We start from the raw sequence: 19,290 nt of genomic DNA, 5'->3' as shown, positions 1-19,290 counted from the left end.
AATTTACTAATTTGTTTAATTTACTAAAGTTCAAGTTCGTCTAATGAAAATTCCAGGATTAAATATGGCAATTATGAATGTTTTACTTAATCATTTCAAAATACAGATTAACCATTATCTGTCATATAATTATTTAACTACTGCATGGAAAAACTATTGTTATTGGGCATTCTCACTTCAGCTTTAGTATTTCCCTGTGGATGGTTTTTTTTCTTGCTGAAAAAAAGTTAAGAAATTTTTTAAAAATCCACGTTGGGTGCAGTGGTTCACACCTGTAATCCCAGCACGTTAGGAGGCCAAGGTGGGTGGATCCCTGAGGTCAGGAGTTTGAGACCAGCCTGGACAACATGGTGGAACACCGTCTCTACTAAAACTACAAAAACTAACTGGGTGTGGTGGTACACACCTGTATGTAATCCCAGCTACTCGGGAGGCTGAGGCATGAGAATTGTCTGAACCCGGGAGGCAGAGGTTGCAGTGAGCTAAGGTCGTTCCACTGCACTCCAGCCTAGGTGACAGAGCAAGACTCTGTGAAAGAAGAAAGAAAGAAAGAAAGAAAGAAAGAAAGAAAGAAAGAAAGAAAGAAAGAAAGAAAGAAAGAAAGAAAGAAAGAAAGAAAGAAAGAAAGAAAGAAAGAAAGAAAGAAAGAAAGAAAGAAAGAAAGAAAGAAAGAAAGAAAGAAAGAAAGAAAGAAAGAAAGAAAGAAAGAAAGAAAGAAAGAAAGAAAGAAAGAAAGAAAGAAAGAAAGAAAGAAAGAAAGAAAGAAAGAAAGAAAGAAAGAAAGAAAGAAAGAAAGAAAGAAAGAAAGAAAGAAAGAAAGAAAGAAAGAAAGAAAGAAAGAAAGAAAGAAAGAAAGAAAGAAAGAAAGAAAGAAAGAAAGAAAGAAAGAAAGAAAGAAAGAAAGAAAGAAAGAAAGAAAGAAAGAAAGAAAGAAAGAAAGAAAGAAAGAAAGAAAGAAAGAAAGAAAGAAAGAAAGAAAGAAAGAAAGAAAGAAAGAAAGAAAGAAAGAAAGAAAGAAAGAAAGAAAGAAAAAGAAAGAAAGAAAGAAAGAAAGAAAGAAAGAAAGAAAGAAAGAAAGAAAGAAAGAAAGAAAGAAAGAAAGAAAGAAAGAAAGAAAGAAAGAAAGAAAGAAAGAAAGAAAGAAAGAAAGAAAGAAAGAAAGAAAGAAAGAAAGAAAGAAAGAAAGAAAGAAAGAAAGAAAGAAAGAAAGAAAGAAAGAAAGAAAGAAAGAAAGAAAGAAAGAAAGAAAGAAAGAAAGAAAGAAAGAAAGAAAGAAAGAAAGAAAGAAAGAAAGAAAGAAAGAAAGAAAGAAAGAAAGAAAGAAAGAAAGAAAGAAAGAAAGAAAGAAAGAAAGAAAGAAAGAAAGAAAGAAAGAAAGAAAGAAAGAGAGAAAGAAAGAGAGAAAGAAAGAGAGAAAGAAAGAGAGAAAGAAAGAGAGAAAGAAAGAGAGAAAGAAAGAGAGAAAGAAAGAGAGAAAGAAAGAGAGAGAGAAAGAGAGAAAGAGAGAAAGAGAGAAAGAGAGAAAGAGAGAAAGAGAGAAAGAGAGAAAGAGAGAAAGGGAGAAAGGGAGAAAGGGAGAAAGGGAGAAAGGGAGAAAGGGAGAAAGGGAGAAAGGGAGAAAGGGAGAAAGGGAGAAAGGGAGAAAGAGAGAAAGAGAGAAAGAGAGAAAGAGAGAAAGAGAGAAAGAGAGAGAGAGAGAGAGAGAGAGAGAGAGAGAGAGAGAGAGAGAGAGAGAGAGAGAGAGAGAGAGAGAGAGAGAGAGAAAGAGAGAAAGAGAGAAAGAGAGACAGAGAGACAGAGAGAGAGAGAGAGAGAGAGAGAGAGAAAGAGAGAAAGAGAGAAAGAGAGAAAGAGAGAAAGAGAGAAAGAGAGAAAGAGAGAAAGAGAGAAAGAAAGAAAGAAAGAAAAGAAAGAAAGAAAGAAAGAAAGGAATTTTTAAAAAATCTGTTTTCAAATCAAGCTGTGTTTCCTGCTGGCAAGTTTTTTTTTTCACCTTGATTTGTTTCCAGCTGACACACATTTGTATCCAAATGTAAAAAATATGAATAAAATATAACAAATGAGATATAATAAACTTACATTCATTTATTAAATACATTCTAACAAAACAATCAAAGACTGTAATTAGCTGATTGGCTTTAAGAGGTATTTTTTAGAAAGTGGCGTTCCAATGGTCTTTTTTTCTACAAAACTGAAAATAGGAGATACTCCTTATTTTAAGATACACAAGACAAATCTTTAAAAACTATATTCAACTTCATAAAAATACATGGGTTCTAAGAGAAAGTCACATATATATATACACTATACAAAAAACACTACTATTAAAGCTACACAAGAAAATTGCATGTTTTATAATTTCTGTGTTTAAGTCAACAGCACCCAGAGATGATGAAAACCAGTTACTAAAAAATTTACTGCTTGGTTAAAACTCGGTTTACAATTCAAAGAAGTTTTTAAGATCTCTATGCTGTTACGAAGCTTTATGAGGTTTACAGTAGAGATGAAAACAGAAATAAAAAGATCTGACAAACAGAAAATGTCAAAGATATTTTCAGCATTATCAGTATGGATTCTTTTCCCGTCTATCATCACTTTTTAATCTTCTTCCAACACATCTACCTGAAAAAACAACTGTGTTTCCTGGGATCCCCTTCAAAATGTAAATGTTTGATAGACAAAGGTGGAATATAAGCATATATATTTAACTAGAATGAAAACTCCATGAGGACAGGAATTTTTGATAAGTATTATCAGTGCCTACAGTAGTGCCTACAGTATGTACTAAACATTTACTGACTAATCTGGCCAGAAACTTTTATAAAATAAAGATATCCAAAATGTGTTTGTGTAGAATTTTATTCTAACACTGGTGTCTAGACTCATTCCATTTAACAAACATCTTTGTTTTACCACCCACACATAAAACAAGAAGCTTTTTACAGCTTATTGGTAATTGACAGAATTAGCCAAGGGCTTTCGTGTTCATTATTTATATGGATTCTATCATTCCTTCCAATTCCAAACTTTATTTATTCTACTAATAGTCTGAAACTGTAAAGAAAAAACCTGAAACCTATCTAAATGAAATGTCATAGAAGAGTAAAATATTACTTAAATTACTAGAAAAATAACTACAAAACAACTGATGGCTCATCTTGGACTTTTCACATTTTTCTTAAATCTTTTAAAGGGTATTTTCTAGTTCTCTGCTTAGTCTTGCTTTATACTACTATTAAACACTTCACTTTCAAAATCAAATAAACTGAGATGCCATATAATAAGATGCACTATGGTTTTTAAATTTTATACCAAAAGAGTACATTTATTTTAAAAACAAAATATGTGCTGAAAAATACAGAGTTGAAATATCTGCTGAAATGCTGTATACTATACTACAAAAATCTCGATGTTTGATCACCTAACATTGACGTTTAAATTAGGTCTATATGCAGGAAATTCACCTTCATAATATTTTAACACGTTTGTCTTTGTAAGGTGGCCATCTTCTAAGGAAAGATTTAAGGTGGCCATGTTCTAAGGAAAGATTTAACTTACAGTCAAATTTCGGTCCCAGATCTGTATGCTTCCATTCTGGCAGGCAGCTGCTATGAGGTTTCCATCTCTACTATATGTGCATGTAGTGGGAATGACTTTTTTGCCCTGCATCGTCCGAGGTTTAAACACACTTTTTTGCTTCTTTGGATTTTCAACTTCCCACGTCCTCACAGTCCTAAAAAGGATCAGGAGATTTTCATTTATTAAAAGATAAAAGGGGGGGGCGGTTAAAATAGAGAAGAGTCCATAAAGACTGCTTCACCATTTTGGCACATAAATCTCATAATTATTTTAAAATAAAATAAGACATGCACTGTAAAAGATTCTCTATTTATAAATGAGGTTACTCACAGAAATAAAGTAAACCATCTGAATCATGTTGTCATCAAATTGAACAGAGAGAGGCAAATTCTACTTCCAATCGATCAGAGTTATTAATTCTGTCCCTCTAAAGCAGTAAGTGGCCTCCAAATTATTCTGACTTTACCCCGATCAGCCAAACTGTTGAATGTCTGCCCCCTATATAGGCACGTATTCGTAAATCACTTACATGTGTTAATGCACTGTTTTTAACATACACCAGAAAACACACTGAAAAATAAGTTATTAAAAGAATAATACCCCTCTCTAGAGCCCAAGCGAAGATCTCATTCCTCTAGGGGAGAAGTAGAAATACACCTGTCTGTTTCTGAGCTTTTGCCAAGCAACAAGCAACAATAGCCTAGTCCTGGAGCAGAGGTGTAGAATACCCTTGTACTCACAGTCCTAAGTGAAGGAGCACTGTCAGTAAGGGAGGGTAGAACAAACACCACATGACCCAGAGGGGGAATTTCAAAAGCTTAAAATACAGAAAAATAAAGATAAGGTAAGTTTCTTGCCAGAAACTATACAAGCCAAACCACTATGGAACAACATCCTTAAAGTTCTAAAAGAAAAAATTAATTGTCAATCTAATATTCTATAGCCAGTCAAAATATATTTTAAAAATAAGGTGAACTCAAGACTTTTTCAGATTGACAAAAGCTGAGGCAATTCACTACCATCAAACATCTACTAAAATAAATGTTAAAAGACATAGGTAGAATAAATATGACAAAAGTGGAAATCTGAATCTACACAAAGAATATTACAAATGTAAAATGCATTTTTAAAAATGTTTAGATCTCTTTAAAAAATAAATTGATGTAAAGCAAAAATAGTAAAAAACAATGCACTAATGTACTTTGAGTTTTATAACCATATCCAAGTAAAATGTATGACAATAATTGCAAAGGTTGGGAGGAGGAAGGAAAATATGTTGTTTGATACTATACTTGAAATAGCACAATATTATTTGATATGTTAAAGATGTACATTACAAACTCTAAAGCAATTGTTATCATATTTTTAAATCAATACATAATAATGAAGATAAAATGAAAACAAATTAATTTTATCAAAAACAAGATCAGAAATCAAAGCAATGTGATAAGTATAAAACAAAAAGCAATATGGCAGATGTAAATTCAACCTCATTGATAATAAAATTAATTTGAAATGGTCCAAAAATTCTAATTGAAAGACAAAGATTAGAAGCTTTTTAGTTTCACACAATCGCTTTTGCCTATTTTTGTTTTTATTGCCTGTGCCTTCGGTTCATATATAAAAAATCTAAGCCCAGACGAATGTCAGAAAGGTTTTTGCCTGTTTTACAGTCGTTTTACAGTTTCAGGTCTTAAACATTTAAGTCTTTAATCCATCTTGAGTTGATTTTTGTATATGGTATGAAATAAGGGTCTAATTTCATTCTTCCACATGTGGATATCCAGTTTCTTCAACACCATTTATTGAAGAGACTGTGTGTTCTTGGCACCTTTGTTAAAAATCAATTGACTGTAAGTACCTGGGTTTATTTCTAGACTATATCCTGTTCCACTAGTTGATGTGTCTGTTTTTATGCCAGTACCGTACACCATACTGTTTTGATTACAATAGCTTTTATTTTGAAATCAGGGAGTGTGATGTGATGTCTCCAGCTTTGTTCCTTTTGTTTATCACTGCTTTGGCGATTTGGGATCTTTTGTGGTTTCATTTGAATTTTAGGGGTTTTTTCTTCTATTTCTGTGGAAAATGAGATTGGAATTTTGATAGGGATTGCACTGAATTTGTAGATCACTTTGGATTGTTTCGACATTTTAGCAATATTAATTTTTCTAATCCATGAACATGGAATACCTTTCCATTTATTTGTCTTTTTTTCTCTCTTTTTTTTTTTTTTAGACAGAGTCTCGCTTTATCACCCAGGTTGGAGTGCCATGGTGCAATCTTGGCTCACTGCAACTCCACCTCCTGGATTCAAGCAATTCTCCTGCCTCAGCCTCCTGAGTAGCTGGGATTACAGGCACATGCCACCACGCACGGCTAATTTTTGTATTTTTAGTAGAGACAGGGTTTCACCATGTTGGTCAGGCTGGTCTCAAACTCCTGACCTTGTGATCCATCCACCTCAGCCTCCCAAAGTGCTGGGATTATAGGCGTGAGCCACCACACCCGGCCTATTTGTGTCTCTTTTCAATTTTTTCATCAATGTTTGATAGTTTTCTTTTTTTCTGAGACAGAGTCTCACTCGGTCACCCAGGCTGGGGTGCAGTGGTGAAATCTCCACTGACTACAGCCTCCGCCTCCCGGGTGTGAGTGATTCTCCCACATTCAAATGATTTTCCCATCTCAGCTTCCCAAGTAGCTGGGATTACAGGCACCTGCCACCACGCCTGGCTAATTTTTATATTTCTAGTAGAGACAGGGTTTCACCATGTTGTAGGCTGGTCTCAAACTCCTGACCTCAAGTGATCTGCCTGCCTTGGCCTCCCAAAGTGCTGGGATTACAGGTAGGAACCACCATGCCTGGTCAACACTTTTCAATGTTTGATCTTTTAACTCCTTAAAGTTATTCCTAAGTATTTTTTAACGTTCTTGTAAATAAAATTATTTTCTTAATTTCTTTTTATATATATATACTTCAAGTTCTAGGGTACATGTGCAGAATGTGCAGTTTTGTTACATAGGTATACACATGCCATGCTGGTTTGCTGCACCCATCAACCCATCACCTACATTAGGTATTTCTCCTAATGTTATCCCTCCCCTAGCCCCCCAACCCCCTACAGGCCCTGGTGTGTGATGTTCCCCTGCGTCCATGTATTCTCATTGTTCAATTCCCACTTATGAGTGAGAACATGCAGTGTTTGGTTTTCTGTTCCTGTGTTACTTTGCTGAGAATGATGGTTTCCAGCATCATCCATGTCCCTGCAAGGGACATGAATTCATCCTTTTTTATGGCTCCATGGTATTCCATGGTGTATATGTGCCACATTTTCTTTATCCAGTCTATTACTGATGGACATTTGGGTTGGTTCCAAGTCTTTGCTATTGTGAATAGTGCCACAATAAACACACGTGTGCGTATGTCTTTTTTAGATAGATTGTTGGCAGTGTGGAAGAAGAAAATCTGACCAGACCAACAAGTAAGGAAACTAAATCAGTAATAAGAAGTTAACCGCCCCCCAAAAAAAAACCAGGACCTGATGACTTCACTGATAAATTCTACCAAAGAGTTACAGAAGAATTAATACCAATTCTTCTCAAACTCTTCCAAAAAAGTTGAAAGAGAAAGGGAATAATTCTAACCCCATTTTATAAGGCTAGCATTGCCCTGATACCAAGTCAGACAAGGATACTATAAAAAAGAAGGCTACAGAACAATATCCCTAGTGAACACAGATGAAAAAATCATCACAAAAATGTTAACAAACCAAATCTAACAATTATTAAGAAGATAATTCACCACAATCAAGTGGGATTTATCCCTGGGATGCAAGGATGGTTCAACATATGTAAACCAATAAATGTGATTACCACAGTAACAAAATTAAGAACAGAAATCACATGATATCTCAATAGATGCAGAAAAAGCATTTGATAAAATTCAACATTGTTCATGATAAAAACTCTCAACAAAATAGGTGTAGAAGGAATGTACGTCAACACATTAAAGGCCATGTATGATAAGCCCACAGCTAACATCATACTCAGCAGTGCAGAGTTGATAGCTTTTTCTCTAAAATCAAAATCAAGAAAAGGATGTCCACTTTGACAATTTCTACTCAACATAGTACTCGAGTCAATTAGGAAAGAAAAAGAAATAAAAGTCATCCAAATAGGAACGAAGTGAAATTGTCTCTGTTTGTTGATGACATTATCTTACATACAGAAAACTCTAAAGACTCTACCAAAAAAACTGTTTGAGCAGAGAAACAAATTCAGGAAAGTTGTCAGTTACAAAATGTTTGCTATTTCATGAAACTTTACAACTGCTTTCCAGAGTGGCTGTACCCTTTTACGTTTGTACCTGTAATACCGAGTTTTAGTTTCTTTGCCTCCTCAATAGTTTTAATTGTCTTTTTTATTATAACCATTCTAGTAGGCATGGAAAATGTCATTGTGATTTTTATTTGCATTTTCTTAGTAACTAAGGATGGCAAGCATCTTTTCGTGTGCTTATTGGGCATCTCCATTATCTTTCTTTAGTGAAATATGTACTCAAATCTTTTGCCCATTTAAAAAATTGGGTTGTCATTTTATTGAATTCTAGATGTTCTTTAAATATTCTGGATATCAGTACCTTAACAGATACATTATTTGCAAATATTTTCCTCAACTCTTTGGCTTATCTTTCTTTTCACTTTCTTGATGGTATCTTTTGAAGTGCATAAACTTTTAACTTTGATGAAGTCCAACTTATCTTTTTTTTTCCCTCTTTCATCATGTATGCTTTTGGTGTTGCATCTAAGAACTCACTGCCTAACCCAAGGTTAAAAATATTTTCTCCTATGTTTTCTTTAGGACTGTCTTTACTTTAAATCTATAACTTATTTTGAGTTAATTTTTATATGGTAAAGTATGGTAAAGTAAGGTTCCAAATACATCTTTTTTTTTTTTGAGATGGAGTCTTGCTCGGTGACCCAGGCTGGAGTACAGTAGTGCAATCTCGGCTCACTGCAAACTCCGCCTCCCGGGTTCAAGCAATTCTCCTGTGTCAGCCTCCTGAGTAGCTAGGATAACAGGCACGCACCAACATGCCTGGCAATTTTTTTGTATTTTTAGTAGAGATGGGGTTTTGCCAGGCTGGTCTCGAACTCCTGACTTCAGGTGATCCACCCACCTTTGCCTTCAAAACTGCTGAGATTACAGGTGTGAGTCACCATACCTGGGCCCCAAATTCACCATTTTACATATGGATAACCACTTATCTCAGCATCATTTGTTGAAAGGACTACTCTTTTTACACTGTTTTGGAATCTTGGTGGAAAATCAATTGGCCACAAATATAAGGGTGTGGTTATTTATTTAGCAATGATTCCTAAGTCTAACTCTAGATTTCATAAGGCCGTTTTATTTTTCCAAACCCTTTGATTGAATGAATATTCTGTGTATGTTCCACAGCCATATAACTTAAGTAACTGTAAGTAGAAAATATGAGCACCAAATAAATTTCTCCTAAATGCAATTGTATTCGTAGTGCAATTACTGTGTACATGCATAAAAATTGTGTCCAAAGTGTTTATATAAATTACTGTGGGTTTTATATAGAAGTTAGAACATTTTCCCATTTCTGTGAACTTTAATATCTTAATACTTGGGCATTTTTGAAAAGAAGGTCTTCCTTGTTAGATTCATTCTGCCAAGCAAGCCTGCAAGTTTTAGACTTTTATATCACTCAAGTTGCTTATGTAGTCCTTCAAGAAAAATTAAACCAAGATCTCTAAAGTGATTTCCATGCAAAATTAATGCTTCCCTTTACCTCTGCCAAACTCTGTGATGCATTTATGCAGCAGATGCCAGAAAGTTTAGAATTTGTAACTGGAAAGAATTCAAAATTTTAAGACAGAAAGCATTTGTGCCTGGGGCAATGTAATGATCCCACCTGTGTCGTTTTCATGTCTTCTGGATGTTTTCATTGTGTGTCCAGAAAGGCCCAGGCAGATCCTTCTTCTATTTTTAAATCTTTTTTATGAAACACAGTTTTAATTTTACAAGACCAGATCTCACTCCAAGTTTCAAAATATGTGTTCTTCAGCATAAAATGTTTTGACAGATATCTAATGGCCTAGCACTTTAGCATCCATTTTTTAGGCATAGATTCAGAGAATTGGAGCCATAAAATCATAGTGTAATTAGTCACTATCAAATGCTGGATAAATTTGTACTTCTAGGTGAACTATTTTCTTTCCCTTTCCCTTATTGTGAAAATTGTCTCAATCTGTTAATATACCACTGAAATAAATGGAAATATCTGTTGGACTTACTAGCTTTGATATTTCATTTATGGTCTAAGAAGCATAGCAGGAAAGATGTGGTATTTATTGAGTGCCTACTATGTTCTCCAAGTATTAGCCTAGATATGTTTATATCCCTAATCTCATTTAATCCTCACAAACCCTTATTGTTGGTATTATGATCCCATTTTTAGAAATGAAGAACTTTAAATAAGCCAAATAATGATGCTTTATGCCTGTGTGTGGCCTTTCATATCACAATTCTAAAATATCATCTGGTATTTGTGACGTTCAGTTATTTAAAAAACTATCATAATTTATATTCACCATTGCAGAGTTGAGGGTAGAACGAAAAGACAAATGTGGTATTCAACTTTTTGCACTTATTATTTTTGGGAAACATAGCAAACACACATAAGAGCCAAGTAAGCGATACAGAATAAACTCAATAGGGTGAAGGCTGTATAATTCTCAGATACAAATAGTGCTAGAACAACTGGATATCCATATACAAAAAAAATCAACTTTGAGTCATACTTCATACTACATACATATAAAAGCTAATTTAAATAGTTCATAGATCTAGTTGTAAAACTTAAAATTGTGAAGGACAATGTCTACCACCTTGGGTAAGGCAAAGATTTATTAAATACAATCCCTAAAAATATTGGTAAATTAGACTGTCTTAATCATTTTGAGTGGCTATAACAAATATCTGTGGCTGGATAATTTGTAAAGAAAATAGGTTTATTTAGCTCATAGTTCTGCAGGCTAGGAAGTAAAAGAAGCATGGTTCCAGTATCTGCTTAGCTCCTGGTGAAGGCCTCATGACGTGCATAGTGAAAAGCAAAAAAGGAGCAGGCAAGCGCAAAGAGATCAAATGGTGAAAGCAGCAGCAAGGTAGACAAACCAAGAAAACCAGAGTCTTTCCGAAAACCCACGCTTTTGTTAACTCGTAACCAGAATATCTAAAAAGCTCTGAAAATTCAACAAGAAAAATAAATCAATATTTAAAATGGGCAAAAGATTTTCACAGACACTTCATCAAGTTAGAGAAACATATGATAAATAGTATATGGAAAGATCCTTAACATAACTAGTCATTTCAGAAATTCAAATTAAAATCACAATACACTATTACTACAAACCTGTAAGAATGGCTTTTAAACAAAAAAAGCTAACGATACCTAGTGCTGATCAGGATATGGAGCAACTGGAATGTGCATACATTGCTTGTGGGAATACAAAATGAAACTGCAACTTTGGAAAACAGTTTCTTATAAAGTTAAATATATACTTCCCATATAACCAGCAACGTCATTTCTAAGTGTTATCTAAGAGAAATGCAAATTTATTTTTTAAAAAACAATAAAAAGCTATACATGAATCATTACAGCAGCTTTGTTCACAATTGCCCCAAACTGGAAACAACTCCAAATCTTCATTCTGTTAATGCATTAAAAAAAGTGGTACATCCATAGAGTGAAATTTTATTCACCAATAAAAAGTAATAGAGTAAAGTTGTTGACACATATAACAACTCAAATACATTATGCTTAAAGAAGCAACACTCAGGGGCGGAGCAAGATGGCCGAATAGGAACAGCTCCAGTCTCCAACTCCCAGCGCGAGCCACACAGAAGACCGGTGATTTCTGCATTTTCAACTGAGGTACTGGGTTCGTCTCACTAGGGAGTGCCGGACAATCGGTGCTGGTCAGCTGCTGTAGCCCCACCAGCGAGAGCTGAAGCAGGGCGAGGCATCGCCTCGCCTGGGAAGCGCAAGGGGGAAGGGAATCCCTTTTCCTAGCCAGGGGAACTGAGACACACAACACCTGGAAAATCGGGTAACTCCCACCCCAATACTGCTCTTTAAGCAAACAGGCACACCAGGAGATCATATCCCACACCTGGCCGTGAGGGTCCCACACCCACGGAGCCTCCCTCATTGCTAGCACAGCAGTCTGTGATCTACCGGCAAGGCAGCAGCGAGGCTGAGGGAGGGGCGCCCGCCATTGCTCAGGCTTAAGTAGGTAAACAAAGTTGCTGGGAAGCTCGAACTGGGTGGAGCTCACAGCAGCTCAAGGAAACCTGCCTGTCTCTGTAGACTCCACCTCTGGGGACAGGGCAATAACAAACACAGCCGAAACCTCTGCAGACGCAAACGACTCTGTCTGACAGCTTTGAAGAGAGCAGTGGATCTCCCAACACGAAGGTTGAGATCTGAGAAGGGACAGACTCCCTGCTCAAGTGGGTCCCTGACCCCTGAGTAGCCTAACTGGGAGACATCCCCCACTAGGGGCAGTCTGACACCCCACACCTCACAGGGTGGAGTACACCCCTGAGAGGAAGCTTCCAAAGCAAGAATCAGACAGGTACACTCGCTGTTCAGAAATATTCTATCTTCTGCAGCCTCTGCTGCTGATACCCAGGCAAACAGGGTCTGGAGTGGACCTCAAGCAATCTCCAACAGACCTACAGCTGAGGGTCCTGACTGTTAGAAGGAAAACTATCAAACAGGAAGGACACCTACACCAAAACCCCATCAGTACATCACCATCATCAAAGACGAGAGGCAGATAAAACCACAAAGATGGGGAAAAAGCAGGGCAGAAAAGCTGGAAATTCAAAAAATAAGAGCGCATCTCCCCCGGCAAAGGAGCGCAGCTCATCGCCAGCAACGGATCAAAGCTGGACGGAGAATGACTTTCACGAGATGAGAGAAGAAGGCTTCAGTCCATCAAATTTCTCAGAGCTAAAGGAGGAATTACGTACCCAGCGCAAAGAAACTAAAAATCTTGAAAAAAAAGTGGAAGAATTGATGGCTAGAGTAATTAATGCAGAGAAGGTCATAAACGAAATGAAAGAGATGAAAACCATGACACGAGAAATACGTGACAAATGCACAAGCTTCAGTAACCGACTCGATCAACTGGAAGAAAGAGTATCTGCGATTGAGGATCAAATGAATGAAATGAAGCGAGAAGAGAAACCAAAAGAAAAAAGAAGAAAAAGAAATGAACAAAGCCTGCAAGAAGTATGGGATTATGTAAAAAGACCAAATCTATGTCTGATTGGGGTGCCTGAAAGTGAGGGGGAAAATGGAACCAAGTTGGAAAACACTCTTCAGGATATCAAACAGGAGAACTTCCCCAACCTAGTAGGGCAGGCCAACATTCAAATTCAGGAAATACAGAGAACACCACAAAGATACTCCTCGAGAAGAGCAACTCCAAACACATAATTGCCAGATTCACCAAAGTTGAAATGAAGGAAAAAATCTTAAGGGCAGCCAGAGAGAAAGGTCGGGTTACCCACAAAGGGAAGCCCATCAGACTAACAGCAGATCTCTCGGCAGAAACTCTACAAGCCAGAAGAGAGTGGGGGCCAACATTCAACATACTTAAAGAAAAGAATTTTCAACCCAGAATTTCATATCCAGCCAAACTAAGTTTCATAAGTGAAGGAGAAATAAAATCCTTTACAGATAAGCAAATGCTTAGAGATTTTGTCACCACTAGGCCTGCCTTACAAGAGACCCTGAAGGAAGCACTAAACATGGAAAGGAACAACTGGTACCAGCCATTGAAAAACATGCCAAAATGTAAAGACCATCGAGGCTAGGAAGAAACTGCATCAACTAACGAGCAAAATAACCACTTAATATCATAATGGCAGGATCAAGTTCACACATAACAATATTAACCTTAAATGTAAATGGACTAAATGCTCCAATTAAAAGACACAGACTGGAAAACTGGATAAAGTGTCAAGACCCATCAGTCTGCTGTATTCAGGAGACCCATCTCACATGCAGAGACATACATAGGCTCAAAATAAAGGGATGGAGGAAGATTTACCAAGCAAATGGAGAACAAAAAAAAGCAGGGGTTGCAATACTAGTCTCTGATAAAATAGACTTTAAAACATCAAAGATCAAAAGAGACAAAGAAGGCCATTACATAATGGTAAAGGGATCAATTCAACAGGAAGAGCTAACTATCCTAAATATATATGCACCCAATACAGGAGCACCCAGATTCATCAAGCAAGTCCTTAGAGACTTACAAATAGACTTAGACTCCCATACAATAATAATGGGAGACTTCAACACTCCACTGTCAACATTAGACACATCAACGAGACAGAAAGTTAACAAGGATATCCAGGAATTGAACTCAGCTCTGCACCAAGCAGACCTAACAGACATCTACAGAACTCTCCACCCCAAATCAACAGAATATACATTCTTCTCAGCACCACATCGCACTTATTCCAAAATTGACCACATAGTTGGAAGTAAAGCACTCCTCAGCAAATGTACAAGAACAGAAATTATAACAAACTGTCTCCCAGACCACAGGGCAATCAAACTAGAACTCAGGACTAAGAAACTCAATCAAAACCGCTCAACTACATGGAAACTGAACAACCTACTCCTGAATGACTACTGGGTACATCACGAAATGAAAGCAGAAATAAAGATGTTCTTTAAAACCAATGAGAACAAAGATACAACATACCAGAATCTCTGGGACACATTTAAAGCAGTGTGTAGAGGGAAATGTATAGCACTAAATGCCCACAAGAGAAAGCAGGAAAGATCTAAAATTGACACTCTCACATCACAATTAAAAGAACTAGAGTAGCAAGAGCAAACACATTCAAAAGCTAGCAGAAGGCAAGAAATAACTAAGATCAGAGCAGAACTGAAAGAGATAAGGACACAAAAAACCCTCCAAAAAATCCATGAATCCAGGAGTTGGTTTTTTGAAAAGATCAACAAAATTGACAGACCGCTAGCAAGACTAATAAAGAAGAAAAGAGAGAAGAATCAAATAGACGCAATAAAAAATGATAAAGGGGATATCACCACCGACCCCACAGAAATACAAACTACCATCAGAGAATACTATAAACACCTCTATGCAAATAAACTAGAATATCTAGAAGAAATGGATAATTTTCTGGACACTTACACTCTTCCAAGACTAAACCAGGAAGAAGTTGAATCCCTGAATAGACCAATAGCAGGCTCTGAAATTGAGGCAATAATTAATAGCCTACCAACCAAAAAAAGTCCAGGACCAGATGGATTCACAGCTGAATTCTACCAGAGGTACAAGGAGGAGCTGGCACCATTCCTTCTGAAACTATTCCAATCAATAGAAAAAGAGGGAATCCTCCCTAACTCATTTTATGAGGCCAACATCATCCTGATACCAAAGCCTGGCAGAGACACAACAAAAAAACAGAATTTTAGACCAATATCCCTGATGAACATCGATGCAAAAATCCTCAATAAAATACTGGCAAACCAGATTCAGCAGCACATCAAAAAGCTTATCCACCATGATCAAGTGGGCTTCATCCCTGGGATGCAAGGCTGGTTCAACATTCGCAAATCAATAAACATAATCCAGCATATAAACAGAACCAAAGACAAGAACCACATGATTATCTCCATAGATGCAGAAAAGGCTTTTCACAAAATTCAACAGTCCTTCATGCTAAAAACGCTCAATAAATTCGGTATTGATGGAACGTACCTCAAAATCATAAGAGCTATTTATGACAAACCCACAGCCAATATCATACTGAATCGGCAAAAACTGGAAAAATTCCCGTTGAAAACTGGCATAAGACAGGGATGCCCTCTCTCACCACTCCTATTCAACATAGTGTTGGAAGTTCTGGCTAGGGCAATCAGGCAAGAGAAAGAAATCAAGGGTATTCAGTTAGGAAAAGAAGAAGTCAAATTGTCCCTATTTGCAGATGACATGATTGTATATTTAGAAAACCCCATCGTCTCAGCCCAAAATCTCCTTAAGCTGATAAGCAACTTCAGCAAAGTCTCAGGATACAAAAATTAATGTGCAAAAATCACAAGCATTCTTATACACCAGTAACAGACAAACAGAGAGCCAAATCATGAACGAACTTCCATTCACAATCACTTCAAAGAGAATAAAATACCTAGGAATCCAACTTACAAGGGATGTAAAGGACATCTTCAAGGAGAACTACAAACCACTGCTCAGTGAAATAAAAGAGGACACAAACAAATGGAAGAACATACGATGCTCATGGATAGGAAGAATCAATATCGTGAAAATGGCCATACTGCCCAAGGTTATTTATAGATTCAATGCCATTCCCATCAAGCTACCAATGAGTTTCTTCACAGAATTGGAAAAAACTGCTTTAAAGTTCATATGGAACCAAAAAAGAGCCCGCATCTCCAAGACAATCCTAAGTCAAAAGAACAAAGCTGGAGGCCTCACGCTACCTGACTTCAAACTATACTACAAGGCTACAGTAACCAAAACAGCATGGTACTGGTACCAAAACAGAGATACAGACCAATGGAACAGAACAGAGTCCTCAGAAATAATACCACACATCTACAGCCATCTGATCTTTGACAAACCTGAGAGAAACAAGAAATGGGGAAAGGATTCCCTATTTAATACATGGTGCTGGCAAAATTGGCTAGCCATAAGTAGAAAGCTAAAACTGGATCCTTTCCTTACTCCTTATACGAAAATTAATTCAAGATGGATTAGAGACTTAAATGTTAGACCTAATACCATAAAAATCCTAGAAGAAAACCTAGGTAGTATCATTCAGGACATAGGCATGGGCAAAGACTTCATGTCTAAAACACCAAAAGCAACAGCAGCAAAAGCCAAAATTGACAAATGGGATCTCATTAAACTAAAAAGCTTCTGCACAGCAAAAGAAACTACCATCAGAGTGAACAGGCAACCTACAGAATGGGAGAAAATTTTTGCAGTCTATTCATCTGACAAAGGGCTAATATCCAGAACCTACAAAGAACTCAAACAAATTTACAAGAAAAAAACAAACAACCCCATCAAAAAGTGGGCAAAGGATATGAACAGATATTTCTCAAAAGAAGACATTCATACAGCCAACAGACACATGAAAAAATGCTCATCATCACTGGCCATCAGAGAAATGCAAATCAAAACCACAATGAGATACCATCTCACACCAGTTAGAATGGCGATCATTAAAAAGTCAGGAAACAACAGGTGCTGGAGAGGACGTGGAGAAACAGGAACGCTTTTACACTGTTGGTGGGAATGTAAACTAGTTCAACCATTATGGAAAACAGTATGGCGATTCCTCAAGGATCTAGAACTAGATGTACCATATGACCCAGCCATCCCATTACTGGGTATATACCCAAAGGATTATAAATCATGCTGCTGTAAAGACACATGCACACATATGTTTATTGCGGCACTATTCACAATAGCAAAGACTTGGAATCAACCCAAATGTCCATCAGTGACAGACTGGATTAAGAAAATGTGGCACATATACACCATGGAATACTATGCAGCCATAAAAAAGGATGAGTTTGTGTCCTTTGTAGGGACATGGATGCAGCTGGAAACCATCATTCTTAGCAAACTATCACAAGAACAGAAAACCAAACACCGCATGTTCTCACTCATAGGTGGGAACTGAACAATGAGATCACCTGGACTCGGGAAGGGGGACATCACACACCGGGGCCTATCATGGGGAGGGGGGAGGGGGGAGGGATTGCATTGGGAGTTATACCTGATGTAAATGACGAGTTGATGGGTCTGACGAGTTGATGGGTGCAGCACACCAACATGGCACAAGTATACATATGTAACAAACCTGCACGTTATGCACATGTACCCTAGAACTTAAAGTATAATAATAATAATAAATTTTTTTAAAAATAAATAAAATAAGAGACATAACTACAAATAATACAGACATTGAAGATACAATAAAATGATTATGATGAAAAAAAAAAAAGAAGCCACACTCAAAAGGCTACATATGATAATTCCAGTTATATTAATATTCTGAACGAGTCATAACTACAGGGATAAAGAATAGGCCAAGAGTTGCCAAAGGTTAAAGGTGGGGATGGAAGGGTTTCTATAAAGGGGCATCACAAGGGAACTTTTTGGAGAGACACAACCATTCATTTGTCAAATCACATAAACCTACACATGTAAAAAGGCAAATTTTAAGTATGTTAGACTCCAATCAACGTAACATAATTATATATACTATATATATATATATATGTGATTAATATCAATAAAACTACTACTCTCTCATTAAGAGAAATTTAGACTTAGTTACTCCAGAGCTAGTCTGGTGGTTCCAGAGTCAAGAACCAGGGTCCCTTATATTCTATTGCTCTGACAAAATGCTGTTTGTGCACAGCCATCATATCCACATTACTGGCAGAGGAAACAGTAAAAAGGAAGGGGTGAAAAGGGTCTGTAACTTTGGACCTTCTTTGGGAGACTTCTTCAAAGTTTCATACTACCCTTTCATTACACCTCATTGGTCAAAACACAGTTGCCACATTTAATCACACCTAACTGCAAGAAAAGCTAGAAAATAAAAAGGAAATGTATATTGGAGTATGCAGCTAGTAATATCTATTACAATTCTGTTGGTTTCTAGATGCCAAGGTGTCTTATAATACTGGGGTTTTGTCCCCTTGCTCTTCAGTAGGTTGCTTTATATCTTGGAGTTACAAAGTGCCTCTCTATTATTCCTGTATACTGTTTCCCCAGCCCTTTTATGAGCCTAAATTTTGGTAGTTATTAGCTTGTAAAATTTGGTTAGCGCAGTCTTAACATTATGTCAGGCACTGGGTTTGATAGCTCTGAAAACTGATTTTTACTAACATTAAGCAATTAAGTCCCCAAATAAAGCAGAGAAGAAAGCTTGCAGAAGTAATTTATAAACAAAATCCCTAAAATTTCATTTGGAATATATCATAAATATTTGACAACTTCAAAGAAAGCACTGCCTATTCAAAATCTACACATTTAACATTCAGTTGCACCTCAATGTACATAGATTAGACCTCAGTAAAGTTGATTTCTAAATTGCTTCGACAGAAAGTAAAATTATTTCCTTCATTCATGCAACATTTATTGAGGACCTAGTATTTATGTTCCTACTATATTCAAGAAATGGTAAAGGCCCTAGGCACACACAGATTAAATAAAACAAAACAAAAACAAAATCCTTGCTCTCAAAGAGTTCTTCTTGTAAAAGAAATAAATGTTAATATGTGTAATTACAATTTACGTGACCTGGATAAAGTGAGTTCTCTAGTTTTGTACTTTTTCAAAATTGCTTAGGCTATTCCAAGTTGTTTACATTTGCAGATGAATTTTAGAACCAGCTTATCCAATTTCTATCCCCAAACATTCAGCTGAAATTTAATTGGGATTACATTAAATCTAAACATCAACGGGAAGAACTGAAATGTTAATAGTATTGACTTCTGATCCATGAATACAGTACATATTCTCATTTATATAGATCTTTTAGTTCTCTCAGAAATGTATTATGGTTTTCAGTGTATAAATACTACACACA

At 36.5% G+C, this 19,290-nt stretch overlaps 1 protein-coding gene across 5 annotated transcripts in view; it reads right to left on the bottom strand.

Annotated features, from left to right (window-relative positions):
* Positions 1 to 19,290, bottom strand: part of WDR70 (WD repeat domain 70) — a 389,981-nt gene that overhangs the window by 149,547 nt on the left and 221,144 nt on the right. For all 5 annotated transcript variants that reach the window (XM_028849398.2, XM_001094466.5, XM_028849399.2 and 2 more), the window contains one exon: positions 3,559 to 3,733. In XM_028849398.2, the coding sequence (XP_028705231.1) occupies positions 3,559 to 3,733 (175 nt within the window). The remainder of the gene's footprint in view (positions 1 to 3,558; positions 3,734 to 19,290) is intronic.

Source organism: Macaca mulatta, chromosome 6, assembly GCF_049350105.2.
Source record: "Macaca mulatta isolate MMU2019108-1 chromosome 6, T2T-MMU8v2.0, whole genome shotgun sequence".
In the NCBI taxonomy this organism is placed as follows: Eukaryota; Metazoa; Chordata; class Mammalia; order Primates; family Cercopithecidae; genus Macaca; species Macaca mulatta.
The sequence above is the reverse complement of the archived record's forward strand: the minus strand, read 5'-3'. Positions and strand labels throughout refer to the sequence as shown.